General features: G+C 36.5%; 1 protein-coding gene across 6 annotated transcripts in view; it reads left to right on the plus strand.

The window, feature by feature from the left end:
- The window catches only part of NAA16 (N-alpha-acetyltransferase 16, NatA auxiliary subunit), a 62,389-nt gene that overhangs the window by 30,721 nt on the left and 9,115 nt on the right, over positions 1 to 22,553 (plus strand). For 5 of the 6 annotated variants that reach the window (XM_026493346.4, XM_026493347.4, XM_026493344.4 and 2 more), the window contains 4 exons: positions 9,312 to 9,384; positions 11,759 to 11,928; positions 12,286 to 12,438; positions 17,133 to 17,261. In XM_026493346.4, coding sequence (XP_026349131.1) covers positions 9,312 to 9,384; positions 11,759 to 11,928; positions 12,286 to 12,438; positions 17,133 to 17,261 — 525 coding nt within the window. Of the gene's footprint in view, positions 1 to 9,311; positions 9,385 to 11,758; positions 11,929 to 12,285; positions 12,439 to 17,132; positions 17,262 to 17,845; positions 22,551 to 22,553 lie in introns of those variants that run through there. The other variant, XM_057308303.1, reaches the window with a different exon arrangement.

The raw sequence follows: 22,553 nt of genomic DNA on the forward strand, positions 1-22,553 counted from the left end.
GAAGTATGAATCTTTCTAGTTTGTTCTTTTTCAAGATTCTTTTGATGCTTCAGGATTCCTTTTATTTTAATTTGAATTTTAGAATCAACTTTTCAGTTTCTACAAGAAACCAGCTGGAATTTTATAGGAATTGCTTTGAATCTGTATATCACCTTAACAGTATTAAGTTTTTCAGTCTATGAACTTTAGATGTCTTTCCATTTATTCATTATCTTCTTTAATTTCTTTCAACAATATTTTGTAGATTTCAGTATACAAGTCTTGTACATCTTTGTAAAATTTACTTCTAAGTATTTTGTTCTTTTTAATGCTATTCTAGTGGAATTACTAATTCTATTTTCAGATTGTTATTGATAGTATGTAAAATACAGTTGATTTTTTTATATTGATCTAGTATTTTGCAGCCTTGCTGAACTTGCTTATTAATATATTATACGTTGTTGATAGTTGGTGTAATGGATTTCTAAGCGTTTTCTTTTTAAGATTTATATATTTATTTTAGAGAGGGAGTGAGCATGCACAGATGGGGGAGGGGCAGGGGGCCAGAATCTTCAAGCAGAGTCCATGCTGAGCATGTAGCTGTAAATGGGGCCTAATCCCACGACCCATGAGATTCTGACCTGAGCTGAAACCAAGAGTCAGACGTTCAACTGGCTGAGCTACCCAGGTGCCCCCTGCCTTTCCTTTTCCTTAGGATTTTTATGTGCAAGATAATGTCATCTGCAAGTAGAAAGTTTTATTTCTTCCTTTCCATTTTGTATTCTTTTAGTTTCATTTTCTTTCTTTTTTTAAAGATTTTATTTATTTATTTGACAGAGAGAGAGAGACAGCCAGCGAGAGAGGGAACACAAGCAGAGGGAGTGGGAGAGGAAGAAGCAGGCTCCCAGCGGAGCAGGGAGCCCAATGTGGGGCTCGAACCCAGGACCCTGGGATCACGCCCTGAGCCGAAGGCAGATGCCTAATGACTGAGCCACCCAGGTGCCCCTTAGTTTCATTATCTTGACTAATTCCCCTGTTCAGAACCTCCAGTACACTGGTCAGTAGAAGTGATTAGAGTGGACATCTATGTCTTGTTCTTGGTCTTAGGAGAAAACATATCGTCTTTCTCCATAAAATATCATATTAACCATGGATTCTGTGTATATGCCCTTCATAATGTTGAAGAAGTTCCTTTCTGTTCCTAATTCACTGAGCATTTTTATCATGAAAGCGTGTTGGATTTTGTCAAATATTTTTTCTTTGTCTATTGAGATGATTGTGTGTGTGTGTGTTTTATTCTCTTGCTATGATGTTTTACATGAATTGATTTTCAGATGTTAAAGCAACCTTGCATTACTGGGATAAAACCCACTTGCTCATGGTGTATAATTCTTTTTATATATTGCTGGGTTCAATTTGCTAGTATTTTATTGAGGATTTTTTGGGTCTGTTCCGTAGAGGTACTGATCTTTAGTTTTCTTGTGAGGTTTTTGTCTGGTTTTGGTATTAAGGTAATAAAGGCCTTATAATGAGTTGAGAAGTGTTTCCTCTTCTTTTTGAAAAGTTTATGAAAAATTGGTGTTATTAAATATTTGGCAGAATTTACCAGTGAAGCCATTGGGGCTTGGACTTTTCTTTATGGGTAGTTTTTGATTACCTATTAGAACTCTTTACTTGTTATTGGTTTATTCATATTTTCTATTTCTTTTTGACTTGGTTTCTGAAATTTGTGTTTCTAGAAATTTGTCCATTTCCTCTCAGTTATCCAATATTGGCATACAGTTGTTCATCATATTCTTCTATCATTTTATTTCTGTAAAGTCAGTAATAATGTCTCCTCTTTCATTTTCAATTTTAATAATTTGAGTCTTTTTTTTTTCCCTTGGTCAGTCTGCTAAAGGTTTGCCAGTTTTGTTGATCTTTTCAGAGAGCCAAGTTGGGTTTGTTGACCCCTTTTCTACTTCACTGATTTTCACTCTAATCTTTTTTATGTCTTTACTTCTGCTTGTTTTAAGTTTATTTTGCTTGCCTTTTTCCAGTGTCTTTTTCCTAACATGTTCTAGTGTTCTATACTTTTGTCTTTTACTTTGCTGATTAATGACTGAGAAAAATAGGCTTTCTCTAACAGTAAAGATCTGTATTTGCACAGAAAGTTATTAATACAATCAGTTATTATTTAATTTTAGTTCAGCTGTCAAGGCTATATAGTCTGTATAATTCTTTGTGTGTTTAGTGTCTTAAAGGAACCAAAATGACTAAGGAGGTACAGATTAATTTTGGACTTCGTTTCTCACCTATAATGGAAAGTATTTTCTCATTTTCCTCTCTAGCCATTCACTGTGTCAGACTCTTGAGTGGAGACAGTGAATCATCATTAAGTTTTGTGTAGGTTGTTACAGGTCCATTTGATTCCACTGAAGCTGGGTATCAGTGCTCTGGAGCCTCTGAGAGGATAAAGCCTCAGTGTCACAACAAAAAGTGTATGGCTATCCACACACAGGAAGGGAAGGCAGGCTGTTTACCAGAAGACCTTTCTTTCTCAGGTTAAATGTGCCCATACTATGAATATAGTCCAAGATCCTTTCTCATTGAAAGACTTACGGGGCCATGTGTGTCCTTTTGAAACTGGAGACAGTGGGCACGAAGAGAAAACTTGGCCTCTTGTTTGGTGAAAAATGAGAATGAACTTCATTGGAAGATTTTTATGAGAAGTATTGAATCATTTGGTTGTTGTGGCTGGGAGATACCTGTAATTTGTTGGTAGGGGTAGGGGTAGTGAGTATACTGGATTTTAATCCTGGAGTGCATTATCTGTAAGGTATCTTTGGTTCTTTCTTTATTCTTAAGTAACTCAGGCAGGTGTAAAATTAACACCTATCTCCTATCTAACTTCGGCTGTGAAGGTAAATTAGAAAAAAATGAACCTGAATAACATTATAAAAATAATAGGATTCTGTCATCAGTATAATAATAACTTTCACAGTTATGGTCCAGTAAAATTCTAAATTAAAATGCTTTATTTCATATTTACTTTCAGAAAACTGGAAGGTTTTTAGAAGGTGATATGGGCGTAATTACTAAAGAAAGCAAATTTGATTTGCATCGGGGCAGTATGAAGGAATTTTTTTTTAGATGCTCTAAGTAATGGAAGAGCTACATTAAGAATATATGTATCTTTGTGAGAATTACAGATTTCTCACTAAAAGGAAAAAAAGGGAGTCAAACAATCCCTTTCTTTAAAAATTCCAAAAGGCATTATTTGCAGTGGTAATAGTATAAGAGAACACCCCAACCGGTATTTTTGAGACATTCTGATCAACAGTTAATGATAATTATAATTATGTATGTGAATGAGTTTTTTGTTTAAAAAGAGTTTTAAATTTGGGGAGAGGAAAATAAAAGCAAGTGCTTTTCCTACCTAGGAAGACCTCACAGTATAGTATAATGTCTGCTGACATGCATTTATTAAGCTCCCTCATGATTTTTACCAAATCTAGGTAACACTGATAGTGTAATTTACTTCATATTTTTCACTAAATTTGATTGCTTTTTTGTTTTTCATAAAACCATGGGTTTGTGCTAATATAATTTTTTATAAAACACATAAAGCAAAAATAAAACTTAAATTTCAGTTGTTGAGTTAATTATAATCATCTTGTATTGTACTATATGCACTACACTTTGTGAAATACTGGTGTAGGGAAAGGAGCATTGTTGTGGAACCAGGCCTGATTTGGAATCCTGATTCTATCACTATTTGTCCGAGCAATCACCTGAGTCTGTTTTTGGATCTTAAAGTTGGGAAAAGACAATACTTAAAGGTTGATGTGTGTTTTAATTAAATGATAAAATTTGTAAAGTGCTTGTTGATTCAGAGAAGATGTTCAAGAACTGGTCCTCCCTTATCTTACCATCCCCATCCTCACACCTCATCTCTGCAGGAGACTCCTTAATTTTAATGTCGTAGTTTTTGGACAACTTATCTCTGTGATTAGCTCCTTCAAAACCAAAATTGTCGCTACCAATCATACATTTATTGGAAGTTAATCTAGCAGTTTTGTTACTTGTTGATAAATTATTGTGCTTATTAGTTTTTTTTAATTTGGGTAAAACCCAAAAAGTTTCAGTAGCTTTTGTGTTGCGGTAACTATTTTAGACATGTGATTTGTATGTGTATGTAAAAAATCTGTATTGTGCAAAATTGTGTATTGGATATGGCGTTCTAGAACTTTGCCTTTAAGGTTAATAATTCTTTAAACTTGCACATAAGAAAAGCAGGTCAAGGGCCATACTTCAGGAAATTACAGTAGTCACAGTATTTGCTCAAGTTAGATTTTATGAGCAAAAATAAAGCTGCTTCAGTCCTGATCACAAACATTTAAATCAAGAGAGGGGGGTTGAACTTGGAAGTTTTTCAGTTCATAAAAAATTTTGGCTTTATAATTTAAGATGTCAATTTTGACGCAACTAATGAATCATCGAACTTTACATCAGAAACCAGGGATGTACTGTATGGTGACTAACATAATATAATAAAAAAACATTAAAATAAAAAAAAAAGAAACTAGAAAAAAAATGCCAATTTTGAGGCTTTTAAGTTTTTATTGTGATCTTAGATAACGAACTCAAGTGGGTTGGATTTCTTGATTTAATGGCAGTGGCAAAATACTGTTTTCAAGAAATTATCCATTACATATTAAGTTTTATAAAAAAGGAGTTAAGTTTACTTCCTCATTGAGATATAAAGGGTAAGTAAGCTTGAAATTGGTCCTTATATCTCAATAAAATTCTTTAGACTAATTTCATAGACAAATTTGGAAAATTAATTTTCACTTTACTACTAAGTTAGTGATTAGAAACCAGATTTTTTAGATTAAAGAAGTATGCCTAATGAACCAGGATTGCTGGTGTTCTCCACTTTTTTTATTTAGGTGATTCCATGTGGACTTTGATTATCTTGATTTTTTTTCTTTAATCAGATTTTATTGTGAAGTCCTGAAGCTGGAGATCTGTTTTGTTCAGTATTTTTTATATTCCTTTTAAAGAATTATGTGTAATTTCAGTATATGTTTCATTGTACTTTTTAAATTATTAAAACAAATTATGTTTTACCCTAGAAATTCAAAGATAATACACCTTTACCTAAAACCTGCTCTAGCTGCAGTTTTTTCAGCTACCAATAGATGGCATTGTGAGTTCATGAAAAAATAACTGCCTCCGTAAATTAAACTGGAATACTGAAGTCTAAGCCTGGAAAGTTTCAAAGTTACAGATATTCTAAGTGAGATTGTTGGGGTGGGATTGGTCATGGTAGGCTAAAAATGTCTGTTACCTTTAATTTTGTCTTATAATGATAGTTGGTAGATTTTGTGGGTAACATGTATATCAGTTTGCAATCTCTAGTGTGTATCTGAATTAACAGGACGGCTTGCTAAAAACAGATTGCTGGGCCCAGAGTTTCTGATTCTGTAAATCTGGGGTTTGGTAAAAAATTTGTATCTCTAACAAATTACCAGGTGTTGCTAATGCAAACATTAATGATGTTAATACTCTGAGGAGCACACTTCAAGAATCTCATGTTGGTTGGTTTGTTTTTTATTGTGGTAAAATACACATAAACATAAACATAAAGTTTACTGTCTTACTATTTTAAGTGCACAGTTCATTGGTATTGAATACATTCACATTATTATGCAGCCATCACCACTATCCATCCCCAGAACTCTTTTCATCTTCTAGAACTAAAACTCTGTACTCATTAAACAATAACTTCCCATTTTCCCCTTCTCCCAGCCCCTGGCAACCATCATTATACTTTCTGTCGCTATGATTTTGCGTACTCTGAGTACCTCATGTAAGTGGAATCATAGCATTTGTCTTTTTGTGACTGGCTTATTTCATGTAGCATAGTGTACTCCAGCTTCATCCGTGTCGTGGCATATTGCAGAACTGCCTTCCCTTTTAAGGCTGAGTTGTGTGTAAATACCAAATATTGTTTATCCCGTCATCCATCGATGAACATTTAGGTTGTTTTCACATTTGCTGTTGTGGCTAATGTTGCTGTGAACGTGAGTGTACAAATATCTCTTCAAGACCCTGTTTCCCCTTCTTTTGGGTATATACCCAGAAGTGGAGTGCTGATCATTTGGTGGTTCTAGTCATGGTTTTTTGAGGCAGTAACCATACTGTTTTCCAGAGCGGCTGTACCATTTTGTGTTCCCATCAAAGTTGTTTTCTGTGTTTTTGATAGTAGTCATTTTCCTGGGTGTGAGGTGGTATCTCCTTTTAGTTTTGGTTCGCATTTCCATGATGATTAGTGGTGGTGTGCATCTTTTCACATGCTGATTGGCCATTCTTATATCTTCTTTGAAGAAATGTCTATTCAAGTATTTTGCCCATTTTTGAAGTGTGTTGTGTTTTTGTTATTGAGTTTTAGGAGTTCTCTATATATTCTGGATATTAGTCTCTTATCCAATTTGCACATATTTTCTCCCATTCTGTGGGTTTCTTTTCATTTTTTACTCTGTGTAGTGCCTTTTAATGCACAAAATTAAATTTTCATGAAGTCCAGTTTGTCTTTTTTCTTTTGTAACATGCCTTTGGTGTCATCTCCAAGAAATCATTGTATCCAGTGTCATCAAACTTCTGTCCTATGTTTTCTCTAAGAGTTTTATTTTCTTAGGTCCTTCATTTAGGTTCTTGAGTTAATTTTTATATGTGGTATTAGGTAAGGGTCCAGCTTCACTCTGTTGTGTATGGGTATCCAGTTTTCCCAGCACAATTTGGGAAAAGACTGTCTGTTCCCCAATGAGTTGTTTTGGCATCTATGTCAAAAATCATTTGACCATATATGTGGGAGTTTATTTCTGGGCTCTTTGTTATATTCCAGTAGTCCCTATGTCAGTCTTTATGCCATTCTCACACTGTTTTGATTACTGTACTATAACTTACTCTAGTAAGTTTTGAAATCTGGAGTGTGAGTCCTCTGGTTTTGTTCTTTTAGCTTTGTTTTGGCTATTTTGGGTCCCTTGAGAGTCCATGTGAATTTTAGGATGGGCTTTTCTATTTCTGCAAAAAAAACCACACACACACAAAGTGTTATTGGGATTTTGATAGTGATCACATTGAATCTGTACATCTCTTTGGGTAGTATTGACATTAAAAATTTTTTTTATTGAAGTATAGTTGACAAGAATTGACATTTTAATAGTATTAAATATTCCAATCCATGAACATGGGATGTGTTTCCATTTATTTGTGTCTACTTTCAGCCACATTTTGTAGTTTTCATTATACAAGTTTTTCACTTCCTTGGTTAAGTTGATTCCTAAGTATTTTCTTCTTTTTGATGCTATTGTGAATGGAATTGTTTTTGTAGTTTTTTTTTAGGTTCTTCATTGTTCCTGTATAAAAATACAACTGGTTTTTGTGTGTTGACTTTGTATCCTGTTACTTTCGTGTGTTGACTTTGTATCCTGTTACTTTGCTGAATTCATTTGTTTTAACAGTTTTTGTTGTTTTTGGAATTGTTAAGGGTTTTGGGTTTTTTTGTTTTGTTTTTTTTTTTTTGTTTTGTTTTTGTTTTTTTGTGGTAGGGTAAGGGCAGAGAGCGAGAGAATCTTAAGCAGGCCCCACACTCAGCACAGAGTCTGACGCAGCGCTCGATCCCATGACCCTGAGATCATGACCTGAGCCAAAACCAAGAATCAGACACTTAGCTGACTGAGCCATCCAGGTGCCATGGAATTGTTAGGGGTTTTACAAGTAAGGTCATATCATTTACAGAGATCATTTTATGTTTTCCATGCTCTGGCTGATTTAATGGGCACCACTTGGTGTTTTGTGCACTAAAACTGATCAGATCAGGGAAAGTTTCCTGTCCTACTATTAGTCTCTAGTCTTAATGTATCCCTGTGAGTCCAAGAGAATTGCCCGATTAGTTATAAATGTGCCTTGTCTCATCCACTCATTGATACAGCAAGAAGTTAGAAGCTACTTTCTGGAGCCTTGTTGCTTGGGTTAAATTCTGGCTTCACCATGGTACACTTTTCAGCTTATTTTTCTTTTCCTTTCGTCTGTAAGATCAAGTTAATAATAGTGCGCACCTCATAGGGTTCTTTTGAGGATGAGTTAATACAAGTAAAGTAGCTAAAACAATGATGCCATGTAGGGTTGGCTATTACTATAATTATTATTTTAATACATGTAAAGCACTTGTAACAGTTACGGGCTTCTTACTGTCATTCCCATCTGGTATGTTCTTTTTGTCTGGTAGTATTAGTGGTATCCCATGTTTTAAAACTAGAAAACTTTAAAAATTATCACTATTAAAATAATACTACATTGGTCAGGTACTATTAAAAGTTTTAATGGATTTCCTTCATTTTTAAGCCTTTACTCTTAAAAAAAAAAGATTTTATTTATTTGAGAGAGAAAGAGTGAGAGAGACAGAGCATGATGGAGTGGGGGGAGGTCAGAGGGAGAAGCAGGCTCCCTGCTCAGTGGGGGAGCCCCATGTGGGACTTGATCTTGGGACTTCAGGATCATGACCTGAGCCAAAGGCAGAAGCTTAACCAACTGAGCCACCCAGGAGCCCTAGACCTTTACTCTTTTGAAATTCTCAAATAAGATAGTTATATTTTCCAATTCATTCTGAACAGTTAACATCAATAGGCATTTAAAACCAATTGTATATATTAGCTGTTTTTTTTTCTCTTGCACTTCTAATTTTTGTCACTTTTTGTTTGCCACTTTCAGGGCAGAGCACGTTACCAGTGTGGCTTATCGCTTTTCAGTCCTACTTGAGGGGGTCACTGAAATGCAAATCTGTTCATCAAAATGATCACTAAAGTAAAGGGAGTGTAAACATCTGGTTAGGAGTTTACGTAACCTTTTCCATTGAATCACGTGTCATTTGGATCATTTCACTTGACTTTTTTGTTATGAGTAGCTTTAGAAAATCTGAATATATAATGGCTTACAGCTTCACAATATAACAGTGAGAAGCAAAAGGCAAATAAACTATTGGCAAAAAAAAAGTTTTTGTAGTAATTATTGATAGTTTGTCCTTCGAAAACTCAAACCTACTTGTTGAGATGAGAAATTAATGAGATTCTCTTTTACTTTTAATGAAGAGAACAGTATATTCTCTGTGTTTTTCTTGCTTTCCTCTCACATGGGGGATGCTGGGGGGAACAGACACCCTAGTAGTTTAATTAATTTATAGTCCTGAAATAACCTCTACGTTGTTTCCAAATCTAATATACTCCACAGTATGTATAAATACCTTCAATAAAATATTTAAAAAATTTAAAACTATGTTTCTCTAACAGATTTCTATAATCCAGGAGCTTGTTACGAATTATGAAGCCTCTCTTAAAACGTGTGACTTTTTTAGCCCTTATGGTAAGTTTAAATTAGATTGATTGGAATTTGATTACTCATTTCAATCCATTTTTAATCACTTATGATAAAACTAGCTTATATTTTATGTATGTCCTACATGATACCTATTTACTAAATAGTTTTGGGTTAGTGAATAAAATGAAAAGAGCACTTCGAATCTTGCTTAGTTTAAGGTGGGAGTTAACTCTGTTTTAACATGAGTAAACAGACTTGAGAGGTTGAGGGGTTTGCCTAAGATCATACAGTTAGTTTATATTGAAACCCATTTTTCCCAAATTCCTACTTCTCTGTTCTTTCTACTCTTTTATTACTTTAAATTTTGTATGATGTGGTCCTTCGTTTCTCTCTTTATAGGGACATATGTAAATCAAGGCATCTTAGTTGAGTAAACATTCTAGAATGCTTTCAGTCATGCAGATGGTAACTTTAGTCTGAGTTCTTCATGAGTCTTTTACATGTTATTGCCCTTTCGTTTTTGTTAGTTTGAAACAAACTTCATAATGAAATAACAGACATAGAAGTATATAGCAGAATGAACTCTTGTGTCCCCATCACCCAGCCCCTGTGGCCAACATTTTGCCAGTCCTATCTGAAGTTATATTCTGTCTACTTTCTTTTCTGGGGTATTTTTAAGGCATACATCCTGTTTTACCTGTCTGTACCTTAGCGTGCATCTCTAACGGTTTGAAACACTTACACAGAAGATGCAGCCATGGTGCTATCGCACACAAATTAACGCTCATATATAATACCTAACACCCAATCCACATGCAAGCTTCCCCAGGGACCTCAAAAAATGTCTCTGTATGATTGGTTTATTTGAATCTGGCTCCAACAAAGGTCTACACTTTATGTCTCTGATAGTCTGATAGTCTTTTAATCTTGAGCAGTAACCTCCCCTCCCATTTAAAAAAAAATGCCATTTGTTGAAAGGTCATTTGTCTTACGGAATGGCCCATATTATGGATTTGGCTGATCGCTTTCTCCTGGTATTATTTAATATATTTTGCTCTCCATATTTCCTGTAAACTTATAGTTAGATTTATAGGCTTGATTAGATCCAGGTTTCTTGTGAATACTTCTTACGTGATGCTTTGTACTTCCTGTTGTCTCACATCTGGAGCCAGAAGATATTTTGGGTGTTTCTCTTTGTGATGTTATGTTGATCCAGGTTCAGACGTGGTCACCCTGATCTGCTAGTTAAAAAGCTCCTCTTACCTGATGATTTTGGCAGCCCCTAAGGACCATTGCCTCATCCCTTATTTCTTTAGAATAATTTTCCCCCTGCATTTAATAACCAGAATTATTCTTTTTTTTTTAAGATTTTATTTATTTTATTTATCTATTTATCACACAGAGAGTGAGAGAGGGAGAGAGCACACAAGCAGGGGGAGCGGAGCGGCAGACGGAGCTCGATGTGGGGCTTGATCCCAGGACCCTGGGATCATGACCTGAGCTGAAGGCAGATGCTTAACTGACTGAGTCACCCAGGCGCCCCTAGAATTCTTCTTATAAATTTATGAACTTGCCCTCATCAAATATTTGGTTCCCCTGAAATATGGTTTATATAAAAGGAGCAAGATAAATGCTTATCTCTTTCCTTTATTTATTGTTTTAATTTATGCTAATTTCTGTGTTCACATTGTTCTTTCATTTGATTAGCTAGTCTAGGAAACTAGGAAACCTGTTTTTTTTTTTCCTGTGGTTTTTGTTAAATTCTCCTTTCTCCTCTTTCTTCCTAATTTCAGATCTATATGTCTTCCCTACCGATATCCATTTTGAGAGCTTAGTATTTCTTGTCTACTCTTGTATAGCTCGAGGTTCAGAATGGGGAACAGAATAGAGCTCAGCTGACTGTGTGTGACTGCTTTTGTCACATAGTAGGGTTCATTCCACCTTGTCAGGGAGGTCTCTTCATACACTTCAACTTTGGCTTCCCCTGATGTAGAGTTGAGACCTAGGAAATGCAAAGCCCTGGGAGGTCTTGCCTGTGTGGAGTCTCACAGTGATAGTTAGGGACTTCTCTTCACCCAGCTGTTTCCCCTGAGTTTCCTGGGCCTGCTGCCTTGCGTTCTCAGCCAGAGAATCCATAAAGTTAGACCAATTTACCTCTTAACCCCAGGATGGTTTATTCGGAGTGAGGTAGGGGTTAGAAGCCTATGAAACCAGCATCTTGTTTCTCTGCCTGACTGCTACTATTTGAACTTTATGGCATGAAGTCCTACCTTTCCCTGTTGAAACTGGTTGTTTTTCTGGGGTTTTACTGCTTATTCTTATAGTAATTATTAATTTCATCATGCATTAAGGGGAAAGTATGTGATTTGCTTTACTTTGCCTTCTTCTCTATAGTAATTTTATGTTTGTTTGCTTGCAGAGAATGGGGAGAAGGAACCCCCAACAACACTGCTCTGGGTTCAGTATTTCCTGGCACAGCACTTTGATAAACTTGGGCAGTATTCTTTGGCTTTGGATTATATTAATGCTGCAATTGCTAGTACTCCAACTCTAATAGAATTATTCTATATGAAAGCAAAAATTTACAAGGTAAAATCTTAGTCATGTTTTTCAGTAGTTGATGAATTTGGCCACTTTAAGAACCCTTGGAGTTTTTTCTGTATAAAAAATAACTTCTAGGGGACCCTGATAATCTATTTCTATGACTCTAATAATCCTAGGGAGTTTTATGTTACATAGTGGTATAATCAGTGTATGATCAGTGGTAATCCCTTGATACATATCTTAGTAAATGCGAATTGTAATTTATCCAAAGATTTCTAGATAAATTTGATAGATATGGTACCAAATTTCTAGTTTGTCTTTATCAACTTTTTAAATTTATATTCACCCATAATCTCTTAATCATAAATACTGTGGTTTCCTTAATACTTTCATTTCTTAAAGCACATAGGTAATCTCAAAGAAGCTGCAAAGTGGATGGATGAAGCACAGTCTTTGGACACAGCCGATAGATTCATCAATTCCAAATGTGCAAAGTACATGCTTCGAGCAAATATGATAAAAGAAGCAGAGGAAATGTGCTCCAAGTTCACAAGGGTAGGAAATACCATATGTGAGCATATACTTTTCTGAGTTAGTAAAATTAAACTTCAGTTCTATGATGATTTGTGAAGTTTGCCACTAAAGTTCAAAAGAATTCATTTTTGTTACTATTTGTGTTAATCCCATCTAGATCATGTCCTAGGTGGTTTCTTACTGTGGTTGAGTGTGTGTGTGTGTGTGTGTGTGTGTGCGCGCGCGCTTCTGGTGGTGGATGGTTGAAAGATAGGAGCACAATACTTTTATACACAAATAAACAATATGCCAGACTTCGGTGCTTATGTGTAATATTTAATTTACAGCTCTTTTGTCTCATTAGTAATTTGTGGCTACTTTTTAATTTCTCTCTTACAGTTGTTTCAGAACTGCTCATAGAGTTCTTTCTATGTAGAACTAACCTTTGTGGGGGCGCCCTGGGTGGCTCAGTCAGTTAAGCCTTCAACTGTTGGTTTCGGCTCAGGTTATGATCTCAGGGTCCTGAGATCAAGCCCTGCATCAGGCTCCACTCTCAGTGCAGGGTCTGCTTGACATTCTCTTTGCCTCTGCCCCTCCCCCCACTCATGCGCACAGGCACGCTATCCCTCTTTCTCTATCAAATAAATCTTTAAAAAAAAAAAAAGAACTAACATTTGTAGGCTATAGTCTCTGACGTTTTAGAATTTAAGTTCTCCAAAATTATTGGGCTAAACATCTATTCTTTCCCTTTCCCTCCTTCACCATCCTTACATTATCTTTTACCATGTGAACTTTCTGTCTTGTTATGAAAATAATAAGTTTATGGTTAAAAATATATGTAGACTAATAGACCAGGTAGCAGATTCACACATATTTGGAAACTTGGTATATAGCCAGAGATGCTTTCAGAATCAGAGATGAAAAGACATTGCTGGCACAGTTAGTTATTTGTATTGACAAAAATAAAATGACATTCTTCTGCTGGACATAAATCAGTTCCAGTTTGATTAAAGAAGTATTATAATTTATCTTTAGAGTTTGAGGTAGGAAGCATTTCTTAAGGCATTGAAAACACGTGTAAAAGTAAAATTAATACATTTGACCGTATTAAAATTAAAGTTTACCAATAACAGAAATAACCATAAGCAGGGGCACCTGGGTGGCACAGCGGTTAAGCGTCTGCCTTCGGCTCAGGGCATGATCCCAGCGTTCTGGGATCGAGCCCCACATCAGGCTCCTCCGCTATGAGCCTGCTTCTTCCTCTCCCACTCCCCCTGCTGTGTTCCCTCTCTCGCTGGCTGTCTCTATCTCTGTCGAATAAATAAATAAAATCTTAAAAAAAAAAAAAGAAATAACCATAAGCAAAATGAGAAGGTAGACCATAGAATTGGAGAAGGTATTTCCAATCCGTATGATGGAATAAGAATTTATAAAGAACTCCACAAAGAATTCACTGAAATAGTTATTTAATGCACATTGAATTGTGACATTGAGGCATAATGAGGAAACCGTGTTTCCAAGTTTAATTTCCAATTTTTAATGAAGATACTTGGGAATAAATAATTTTTACCTCTAAATCCACATTACGTACACAGTGGAGGGCTTTAGTGCTGGTGTTTGTGAGTAAGTGATTTTAGATGAAAGTAAGCTACCACTGTGCCCTGTGATACTAAGGTATTCCTAATGCAGCCCCGTGTACCACCTTCCGTACATGTTAACTAGATTCTGGTTGTGTCAGGGTGTTTATCAAAACCTCCTATAATTTAGAAGTCACAGACTAGCTTGAGCTTTTATTGTGAACATTTCACTACTTAGAAGACTTTCCTAGAAATAAAAAAGCACACACACACTAAACCTTAGTAAGAGAAAGACAAGATAAGAGAACCATGGGCAAAGGATGTGAATAGTTAGTTCACAGAAGTGAAAAATGGAATGACCAAAAAAGATGCTTTCATTAGTAATCAGGGAAACAATAAGATCTCATCTTGTAAGTCTGGTGTTAGTAGGTATTGATAAATAATCTGTCATATATACAGATATATATACGTATATATATCACATATGTGAAATATATGTATATTTATTATGGCCTATAGGTAGTAGCCTTTTATGAAAATTTAAGTGTGTGATATGTGTGTGTGTGTGTATGGAATATGTGTATGTATATATCTCTATATCTCACACATTTAAATTTTCATTAAAGGCTACTACCTATAGACCATTTGTTGTCTCTCACTCATCAGAAAAATGGCTTTTTCATCTGAACCTGCCTGAATTCTGCTGTCTCATATTTAGAGTAATGCAAATAATCTGTATACCATTTGTGAGGGGAACTAGTAGCTTTAACAATTATTAAGCACTGAGCTAAGTAGTTTATATCCATAGTCTCATGTAATCCTACCAGTTCTCTAATATCATTACTCCTATGTTATAGTTAAGAAAATATTTAGAGTGATCAGGTACTGTGCTAGCTGGAGATCACCCAGCTGGTCATTCATTTTGGAGCCAGGATTCCAGCTTAGGGGTCTCTGACACTAAAACTCATGTTTTAGAATTGTAATAGGAGCAAGAAACTACAGTGACTGATGTTTCTGAAATTCGCACGCCATGGGATCAATAGATGCAAAATGGTAGATGTAGGGGGAAAGCATCAGCAAGAATGATGGGTATCAGGTTAGGAGAAAGAATAACAAAATGAGGAAAATCATGGTAGTGTTTATGTTCGTGTAGCGCTGAACCACGTGTCTGGCATTTTGCAGCAAGGTGATTGAGGCTCTGAAGGTATCACATGGTACATAGTGCTGGGGTTCAGACTCCTCCGTGCCCTTCACACTGCAGCACAGTTTTAGAGATGGGAAGATGGTACCAGAATAGATGTAAAAGCAGCGGTGTTGGTGCAGGAGAGAACCACCCGGAAGGCCGGAGCGGAGATTAGAAGGGAAGTGCAAGTAAAATGAATATACCAAACTTCTTAAGTTGAAGAAGTCCAGTGATTTTAAAAGCCAGCATGCACATACACACCCCAAGCCACAGTCAGCCGGGATGTGTCTGAAAAGGCACCACAAAATGAGGAAGAAGGGGAAGGGTTGGCTGTTTGAGGAGAGGAGTCCCTGAAATTTGTGATCCAGCTGACTTGTCAGAATTTCGTCTGGTCATCCACTCTTGACAAGTTGTCCTGCCGAATGGAGAGCTGCTTCTGTTCAGCCCCCTCGTTCCTTGGCCAGGCATGGTCCTAATGTGTGGTGGATAGCCCACTGAGCCAGGAGAGGAAGACTGCTAACCTTCAACAGTCACTTTATGTCTGATTGTAAGGGATTCTACCTGATGCTAGTAAGTCAGTGAAGTGGCACATTTTCTTCTTGTAGATTTCTCACAGTTTTTTTAGAGTTTTTGTACAGATTTGCTGATTCCAGCTGGGCAGTTCTAGTTAGTAAAGATTTTCAAATGAAAAGTAATGTAGGTTTCGTACAAAAATATGTAGTTATCAAAAAGTGGAAAATATGTACAACCATAAGGAAGAAATAGCATACAGCCATAATTCCATTCACTGAGAGAGAACCAGTTTTTACACTTTTAATGAGAATGCTGAAAATTGAACTGGGCACCCAAAAATGAGTGTGAAAAGAACTGAAGACTGAAATTATTTATGTACGTGTACCTTTACCATCTTCCCTGGGGGTCACATAAAATACGTTTGAAATAACTCTTCTAACTTACGACAAAGCTTCAGTGGCCCTCCATTGAAACTAGGTGCTTTAGGTCTTACACAGCTCAGAATTCTCATTGAACCCGAGGTAGCAAGTATTTTTCACAAATACCCTTATTTGGCTTTGTCAGCCCACTGCAAATGAGAGGAGTTGGCATGGAACAGGAAGCAGACACATGGACACGAAGAAAGTATCAACCGATAGGCCAAGATGGAGGGAGGAGACTGGGAACCTGGAAAGCAGGCTTGGAACTATTCCTAACAGATTCTGCAATAATGGGTGTACATCATAGTGACCTTGAGCCAGCAAGGCAAAGTTAAACAACATTTGCTTAAAAAGAAAAAGATAGGCAGTGCCTCATAGCATTACTGTCTTAAGTGGTTCATTCATTCACTCATTAAGTAGGCTTCACGCCCAGTGTGGAGCCCAACACAGGGCTCGAACTAATAGCCCTGAGATCCAGACATGAGCTGAGATCAAGAGTCAGACGCTTAACCGACTGAGCCACCCAGGAGCCCCTGTCTTAAATGGTTTAAATAAAAGTTTTGGTGCTTAAAACTTAGCTTCAGGGGCGCCTGGGTGGCACAGCGTTTGGGCGTCTGCCTTCGGCTCAGGGCGTGATCCCGGCGTTCCGGGATCGAGCCCCACATCAGGCTCTTCTGCTGTGAGCCTGCTTCTTCCTCTCCCACTCCCCCTGCTTGTGTTCCCTCTCTCGCTGGCTGTCTCTATCTCTGTCAAATAAATAAATAAAATCTTTTAAAAAAAAACAAATAAATAAATAAATAAAACTTAGCTTCAGCAATCTGGGGTCTTTTTTGGTAGAGTGTTGAATACCCCGACAGAGCTGGGTGAATAAGACATTATGTAATTTTGAATCAGCAGGAGCCTTTGGAAGAACCTTGCGATATTTGTTTATTGCTATTTATTGGCATAATAATACTTGTAGCCATAGTTGTAAAAGAGAAAATGAGGATTTTAGGATCTCTTTTTATTGTTTGCTTCCTATATTTCTGAATGCTTCCTTTTCAGGAAGGAACATCTGCCATGGAAAATCTAAATGAAATGCAGTGTATGTGGTTTCAAACTGAATGCATTTCAGCTTACCAGCGTCTGGGGAGGTACGGGGATGCCTTGAAAAAATGCCATGAAGTAGAAAGGGTAAGTTGTAGAATTTTGACTTTATTTTTCTCCTGTAAGGTGACGAAAAAGGCAGGTTGATTTCTACATGGGATCATCTACCTGTTCTAACTACTTTGGAAACTTCATTGTGAAAAAAAATCTGGATCTTTAGCATTTCAGACACTCAGAGGTTGTGAATAGATGATTGCTTTTTTTTTGATCCTCAAATGGTTATGATTGTGACACGTCTGCATAATTTGGTGTGAGGGAAGAAGGAAAAGATTGACTTGTCAAGCCATTATTGCTATTATTAACATATATTCAAAATTTGCATTTCGTAATCGGGCCATTGTTTGATTTCCTCACTTGGCCCAGAAGGACACACAAGCTCATGGCCACCTCTTTCCCGTTTACGTCAGGATCTGCTCTGTAGTCAGCCTCTCTCCAGTTTGTCTTCCCAGGACACTTGTTCTCACGTCCGAGACTTCGTACAGCAGTCTGTGGCTCGTTTGCAGGCTTATTTTATTACTTGCTTTTAGGATTATGTGTGATGTGCCTTAGTGAGGGGACTTTTCTTTTCCTTTGTGTGAATTTTGTTTTCCTGTTCTTTGTCATCTCTGAAGCACTCTCCTTCCAAATGGACAACAGGAGGAAAAGAGCCACAAAAGCACGCCTGAGGCAGTCCTCAGCAGCCCTCAGTTGTGGGCTCAGTCGGCGCCACTGCTCCCATGCTGACGCAGTATAAAGCCGCAGGCGCCGCAGTCAGGTGAGCCTGATGTCTGCACTCCGCAGTCACTTTGGCCTTTTTCCCCGTGTGAAACTTCTGAGGGGACCCAGAAGAAAGGCTCCATCTTAGGGGGTGGCTTTTGCTGGGAACCGGAATGAGGATTCTACCTCAGCCCTTTTAGAAATAACCTAGGTTTTTGTTTGGTTTTGGGTTTCTCTGTTTTCTTTTTAGGCCTGGGCTTCATGGCTATATCTCTGGGGAAAATCCTCATCTTGTCCTTGAAGGTTATAAAGCCCTCAGGTGATAACGTGAAATATTGAGGCAATATCCAAGCATTCTCGTTTAAATCCGGCTCTTATTTCTGTGATAACACCGTAGATCACCAGCTTGTTTCAACACTCCTAGATGACTAGTACTTCAGACACATTCTTCTCGTTATTAAGGAAAGAGATTTGTATAAACCAGATGTTCTCAGTGAGCAGTAGATTGTTTCCTGAATGAAGAAGCTGCTAGGTACTTAGGCGTCAGTGATTCCAGCATGACCGCAGCTAGACATTGATCAGATTTTCTGTGAAAGTGAAATTTGCACATCCTTAGGATCGTTATATCTCCAGCTGCAGCCCCGCTCCTCCCAGCATTAATGACTACATATTCCTTTGTGATATTTATTGAGGATTGTTAGAATATGATGAATAGCTCTTCCATTACTTTCATTTAGATTATGCTCTCCCTTAAATGTATAGTGATGTGGGCTGAGTAACATGAAATAGAATTCTGTAGTGTCAGATCAACTATGTCTAGTTCAAGAAATAGGATTTGACTGATAGAAAGCATTTTTGAAGAAAAAAATTATAGAAAATCATTGGCTATCAGAGATTAAAATATGGTAGAATTTGTAACCCTCTGTTCATGTTACTAATTATTGCTAGAAACTTTACTGTTTTTATTTCAAATTTGTTAAATGCTTGAGGACAGAAGAAACTAGACACAAATTAAAAAAAAAAGAGCCTATTCTTATGTCACTTGTAAGCTAGTCTTTTATAGTGAGTAATTCGTAGTAAAAGTAAGGAAGACTTAACTCTTCTAGTGGTTGTATGTAGAAATGTGAATGCTTAGTACAAATAGGGTGATTAAATATTTACTAATGCTAAAATTCATTTCTAATAAAAATAATGTAATCTAAAAGAATTCTCAATGATATAATTTGTGAGGATTTAAGAGTAATTACAGAATTCATAGATTTATTATAATAAGTATCTGCATGAGTTGCTTTTGTGCCTGGATTTTAAGTATTTTAATAAAGAAATGAGCACCTTTCAAAAATAAAACTTTGCAGTTTACCTTCACCTTCAACAAATACAGATAGAAGTTCAAATAAGGGCTAGGCCTTTCTTCTGCCTTCAAAAATTCATTCAAGAATTCTCTCTTCAAGGGCAGTTTCAGCTATGATGTATTTCTGTGAGCTTTTAGTAATTGGATTTAAAATGTTACAATTCTGGAATGGTCCAGTGTAGTACTTTTTTTTGCTTTCATCTTGCCCCCCTCAGAGGATTTTAGGATTATATATAAAGGTTATGAAGTCCAGCCCAATCACTTTAGGGCTTGAGTTTTATTAAAAACAAAACAAAACAACAATCTTCAGAATATTGGATATAAACTTGTGTTCAGAATAATTTTAAACTATTTTATCTTTTAAGAATTTCTTTCTTTTCCTTTTTTTCCAGGTGATTAGTTTCTCATCATTTTAGTGTGCTGGTTTATATCTGAAACAGAGCAGTAATACATATTTCAAAAACTTTATGAGAAGATCTAGAACTTCCGATAGGCAGTTCATAACTTGGTCTTCCAGTGCATCTTAATCTTGATCCAGTTGATGCATGCTTCATAATGACCGATTTTCTATAAGGCGCATGGAGTTGCATACTGCTCTAGTTGGTCTGGTTATTATTTTTTGAGTCAGAGGTTTTTGTTGTCTTTCTGGATATGAGCTCTTGTTGGTCTCCTCCAGGAACTCTGAGAAGTAATGGAGTGGGAGCATCTGGGTGAGATGAGAGGGACTAATAGGGAATTCTTAAAGGAAACCACACTCTTAAGCTGTGAATAGCATTTCTTAATTCTCCACTGACTTGTCTTATTTCGATTCAAGCCTAATTTTGACAAGTTAAGCAATTCCTGCCAGCATTACCCTCCCCCTACCCCAAAAGAACTAGTAGTTTATGATGAGGGGAAAATTGGGTTAAAAGCCTGAGCTATATGTTAAAATTTGGGTATCTAATTTCTGCAGGAAGCTGGGAGGTGACCATATTGTGTTATTGTTTGGGTAAAGTATAGGGAAACTACACCTGTTTGTGTCAGCTAGTAGATTTCTGTGTTTTAGAAATCTGGAGACTTAAAAAAATCACCCCAAGGTAGATAAGGGAGATTTTTGTAGTGATGGAATAGTTCTGTGTCTTGATTATAGTGGTAGTTACATTAATCTACACATGTGGTAAACTCACATAGAACTATATACCCACATTGTACCAATGTCAGTTTTTTGGTTCTCATACTGTTGTTTATAGGATATAACTTAACAGGGGAAACTGAGAGAAGAGTATACAGGATATCTCTACGTTACCTTTGTAACTTGCTCTGAATCTATAATTATTCCAAAATTAAAAATCAAAAAAAAAGAAAAGCTAAGATTAGTTGTTTCTAAGTAGTGTTCTGCCGTATAGCATTTCTTCCCAAAGCAAAATTATTTTGTTTTTCTAACGTACTCTAGCCATATCCTGTCTACCGTCGTTAGCTTACTATAGAGTGACCAACATCCAGGTTTGCCTGGGGCAGAGCAGGTTCTTAAGACGCAGGGCTTCATTGGAAAAACTGAGAGAGCCCCAGGCAAGCTGGGATAAGTTGGTTACCCTATGTACCGAAGACTAACTGGAGAGAGGCAGCCTGTGGGCTGTTACTGGTAAAGAGGCGGCTTAACTGTTTGTGGTTCCCTACGGCTCCCTCTAAGACTTGACGTAGAATCTGTGTCTGCTAAAGCTGCTAGAGTGTCTCTTGAAACGTGGGTCTGCCTTTTTACACATAAATGTTTCTCAACTTTAAAAAAGTCCTGTAATCTTTTAGATGTTATCATCTCGTTTTGTATTCCTGCCATTTTTCCTCAGTTGTATTGAATTTTAAGATCTTATGGTGCTAGACATAACTTGATTTACATTAACCATGAAGAGCATTATGAAATATGTAATCTTTTGATTAAAAAAAACAAGTTCATGTTAATTCTTATAAGAGAGTTGATTTGTCTTATTAATGAGAGGAATGCAGTTTTCAAATACCACCTATTAAAGCATGATTCTTAAAGTTATCAACTAATGTTAAATGTTCATTTTTTCGAATTTTCCCCCCTCCACATTGTGTACTCTTATTCTTTTTATCTTAGAATTCTTCCCTTAAAATATCAGGTACTTAATGTAATTCTGTGTATAGAGTATTTCTAATTACCAACACAACTAAAATTATGAAATAATGTGGACAAATACTCATGTGTCTTCTGCACAGTGAGTTACTTTGGCTCCTAGGACAGGGCAGGTGAAGTAGGAGAAGAGCTTAATGGCTTTGTGTATTGAATCATTCATTTTTCTATGTATTTTTGGAGAAGCTAAAATAGGGGAAAAGAAAGAAGATGTAGAGATGCGTGTAGGAAAGAATATAAAAGGATACATAGTTTTGAAGTAGGGATGTTAATTGTCTTCTTGCCATGTAAGGAATTAGTTCTTCAACTTCTGGGGCCATGGACCCTTTGAGAATTGAATGAAAGCCTTGAACTCTCTCCTTAGGAAAATGTTACTATGTTTGTTTATACATAGACTACAGATTAATAGTTGCTAAAATGGAACGTTGGTAGATTAATAGGAGTTTATTGAATGAGAAAAAATCATAATGCTCTGTGTCCAATGAAATTTAAAATATCTTATTTGATTCCTTAACAACTTTATGAAATTGGCCATATAGATTTCTTTATTCCTAACGTAGATTAAATATTTCAGGCTGTAGGACATTAAGAGGTCACACATGCCTGATAAGCATCTTCTCTCTTTAGTTGGCAAAAATTGTGCTTATTGAATGTTAGTCCCTATGCCAGGCAGTGGGGTTAGAGATGACAGGGCTCACCCTCGGAGAGCTTACAGTTGAGTAGAACAGTCTGATTTGTAAACATTTAATGTGAACCTATATATATTTGACCTTCATTCAGAGCTCTGTTTTACTCTGCCATGCTGATTTGGGGGAATACTGAGGAGAAATATTTCCTTAGAGCAAAAAATGAATATGTACTGATTTCAGGGTTTAAAAAAATCTGGTCATCTAACTTATTACACAGAAATTGAGTATCGTCACAAAACATGATTTATAGGGAATGGCCAAGGATTGTTGTAACAGAAACTTAAGTTGAATACAAAGAACAGTTTGATGTCCTTTGTAGTGTTAAGGACTGCCCAGTAGAGAAGGCAACTAAGTGGAATTGTGACTGTTACATTGTATTTCGGGCTTTTTATGATTTTCTTTTTAAAAATGGACATTATTGAAATATATGTAAGGGATAATTTTGTGGTTTTTTT

This window comes from Ursus arctos, unplaced genomic scaffold, assembly GCF_023065955.2.
Source record: "Ursus arctos isolate Adak ecotype North America unplaced genomic scaffold, UrsArc2.0 scaffold_10, whole genome shotgun sequence".
In the NCBI taxonomy this organism is placed as follows: domain Eukaryota; kingdom Metazoa; phylum Chordata; class Mammalia; order Carnivora; family Ursidae; genus Ursus; species Ursus arctos.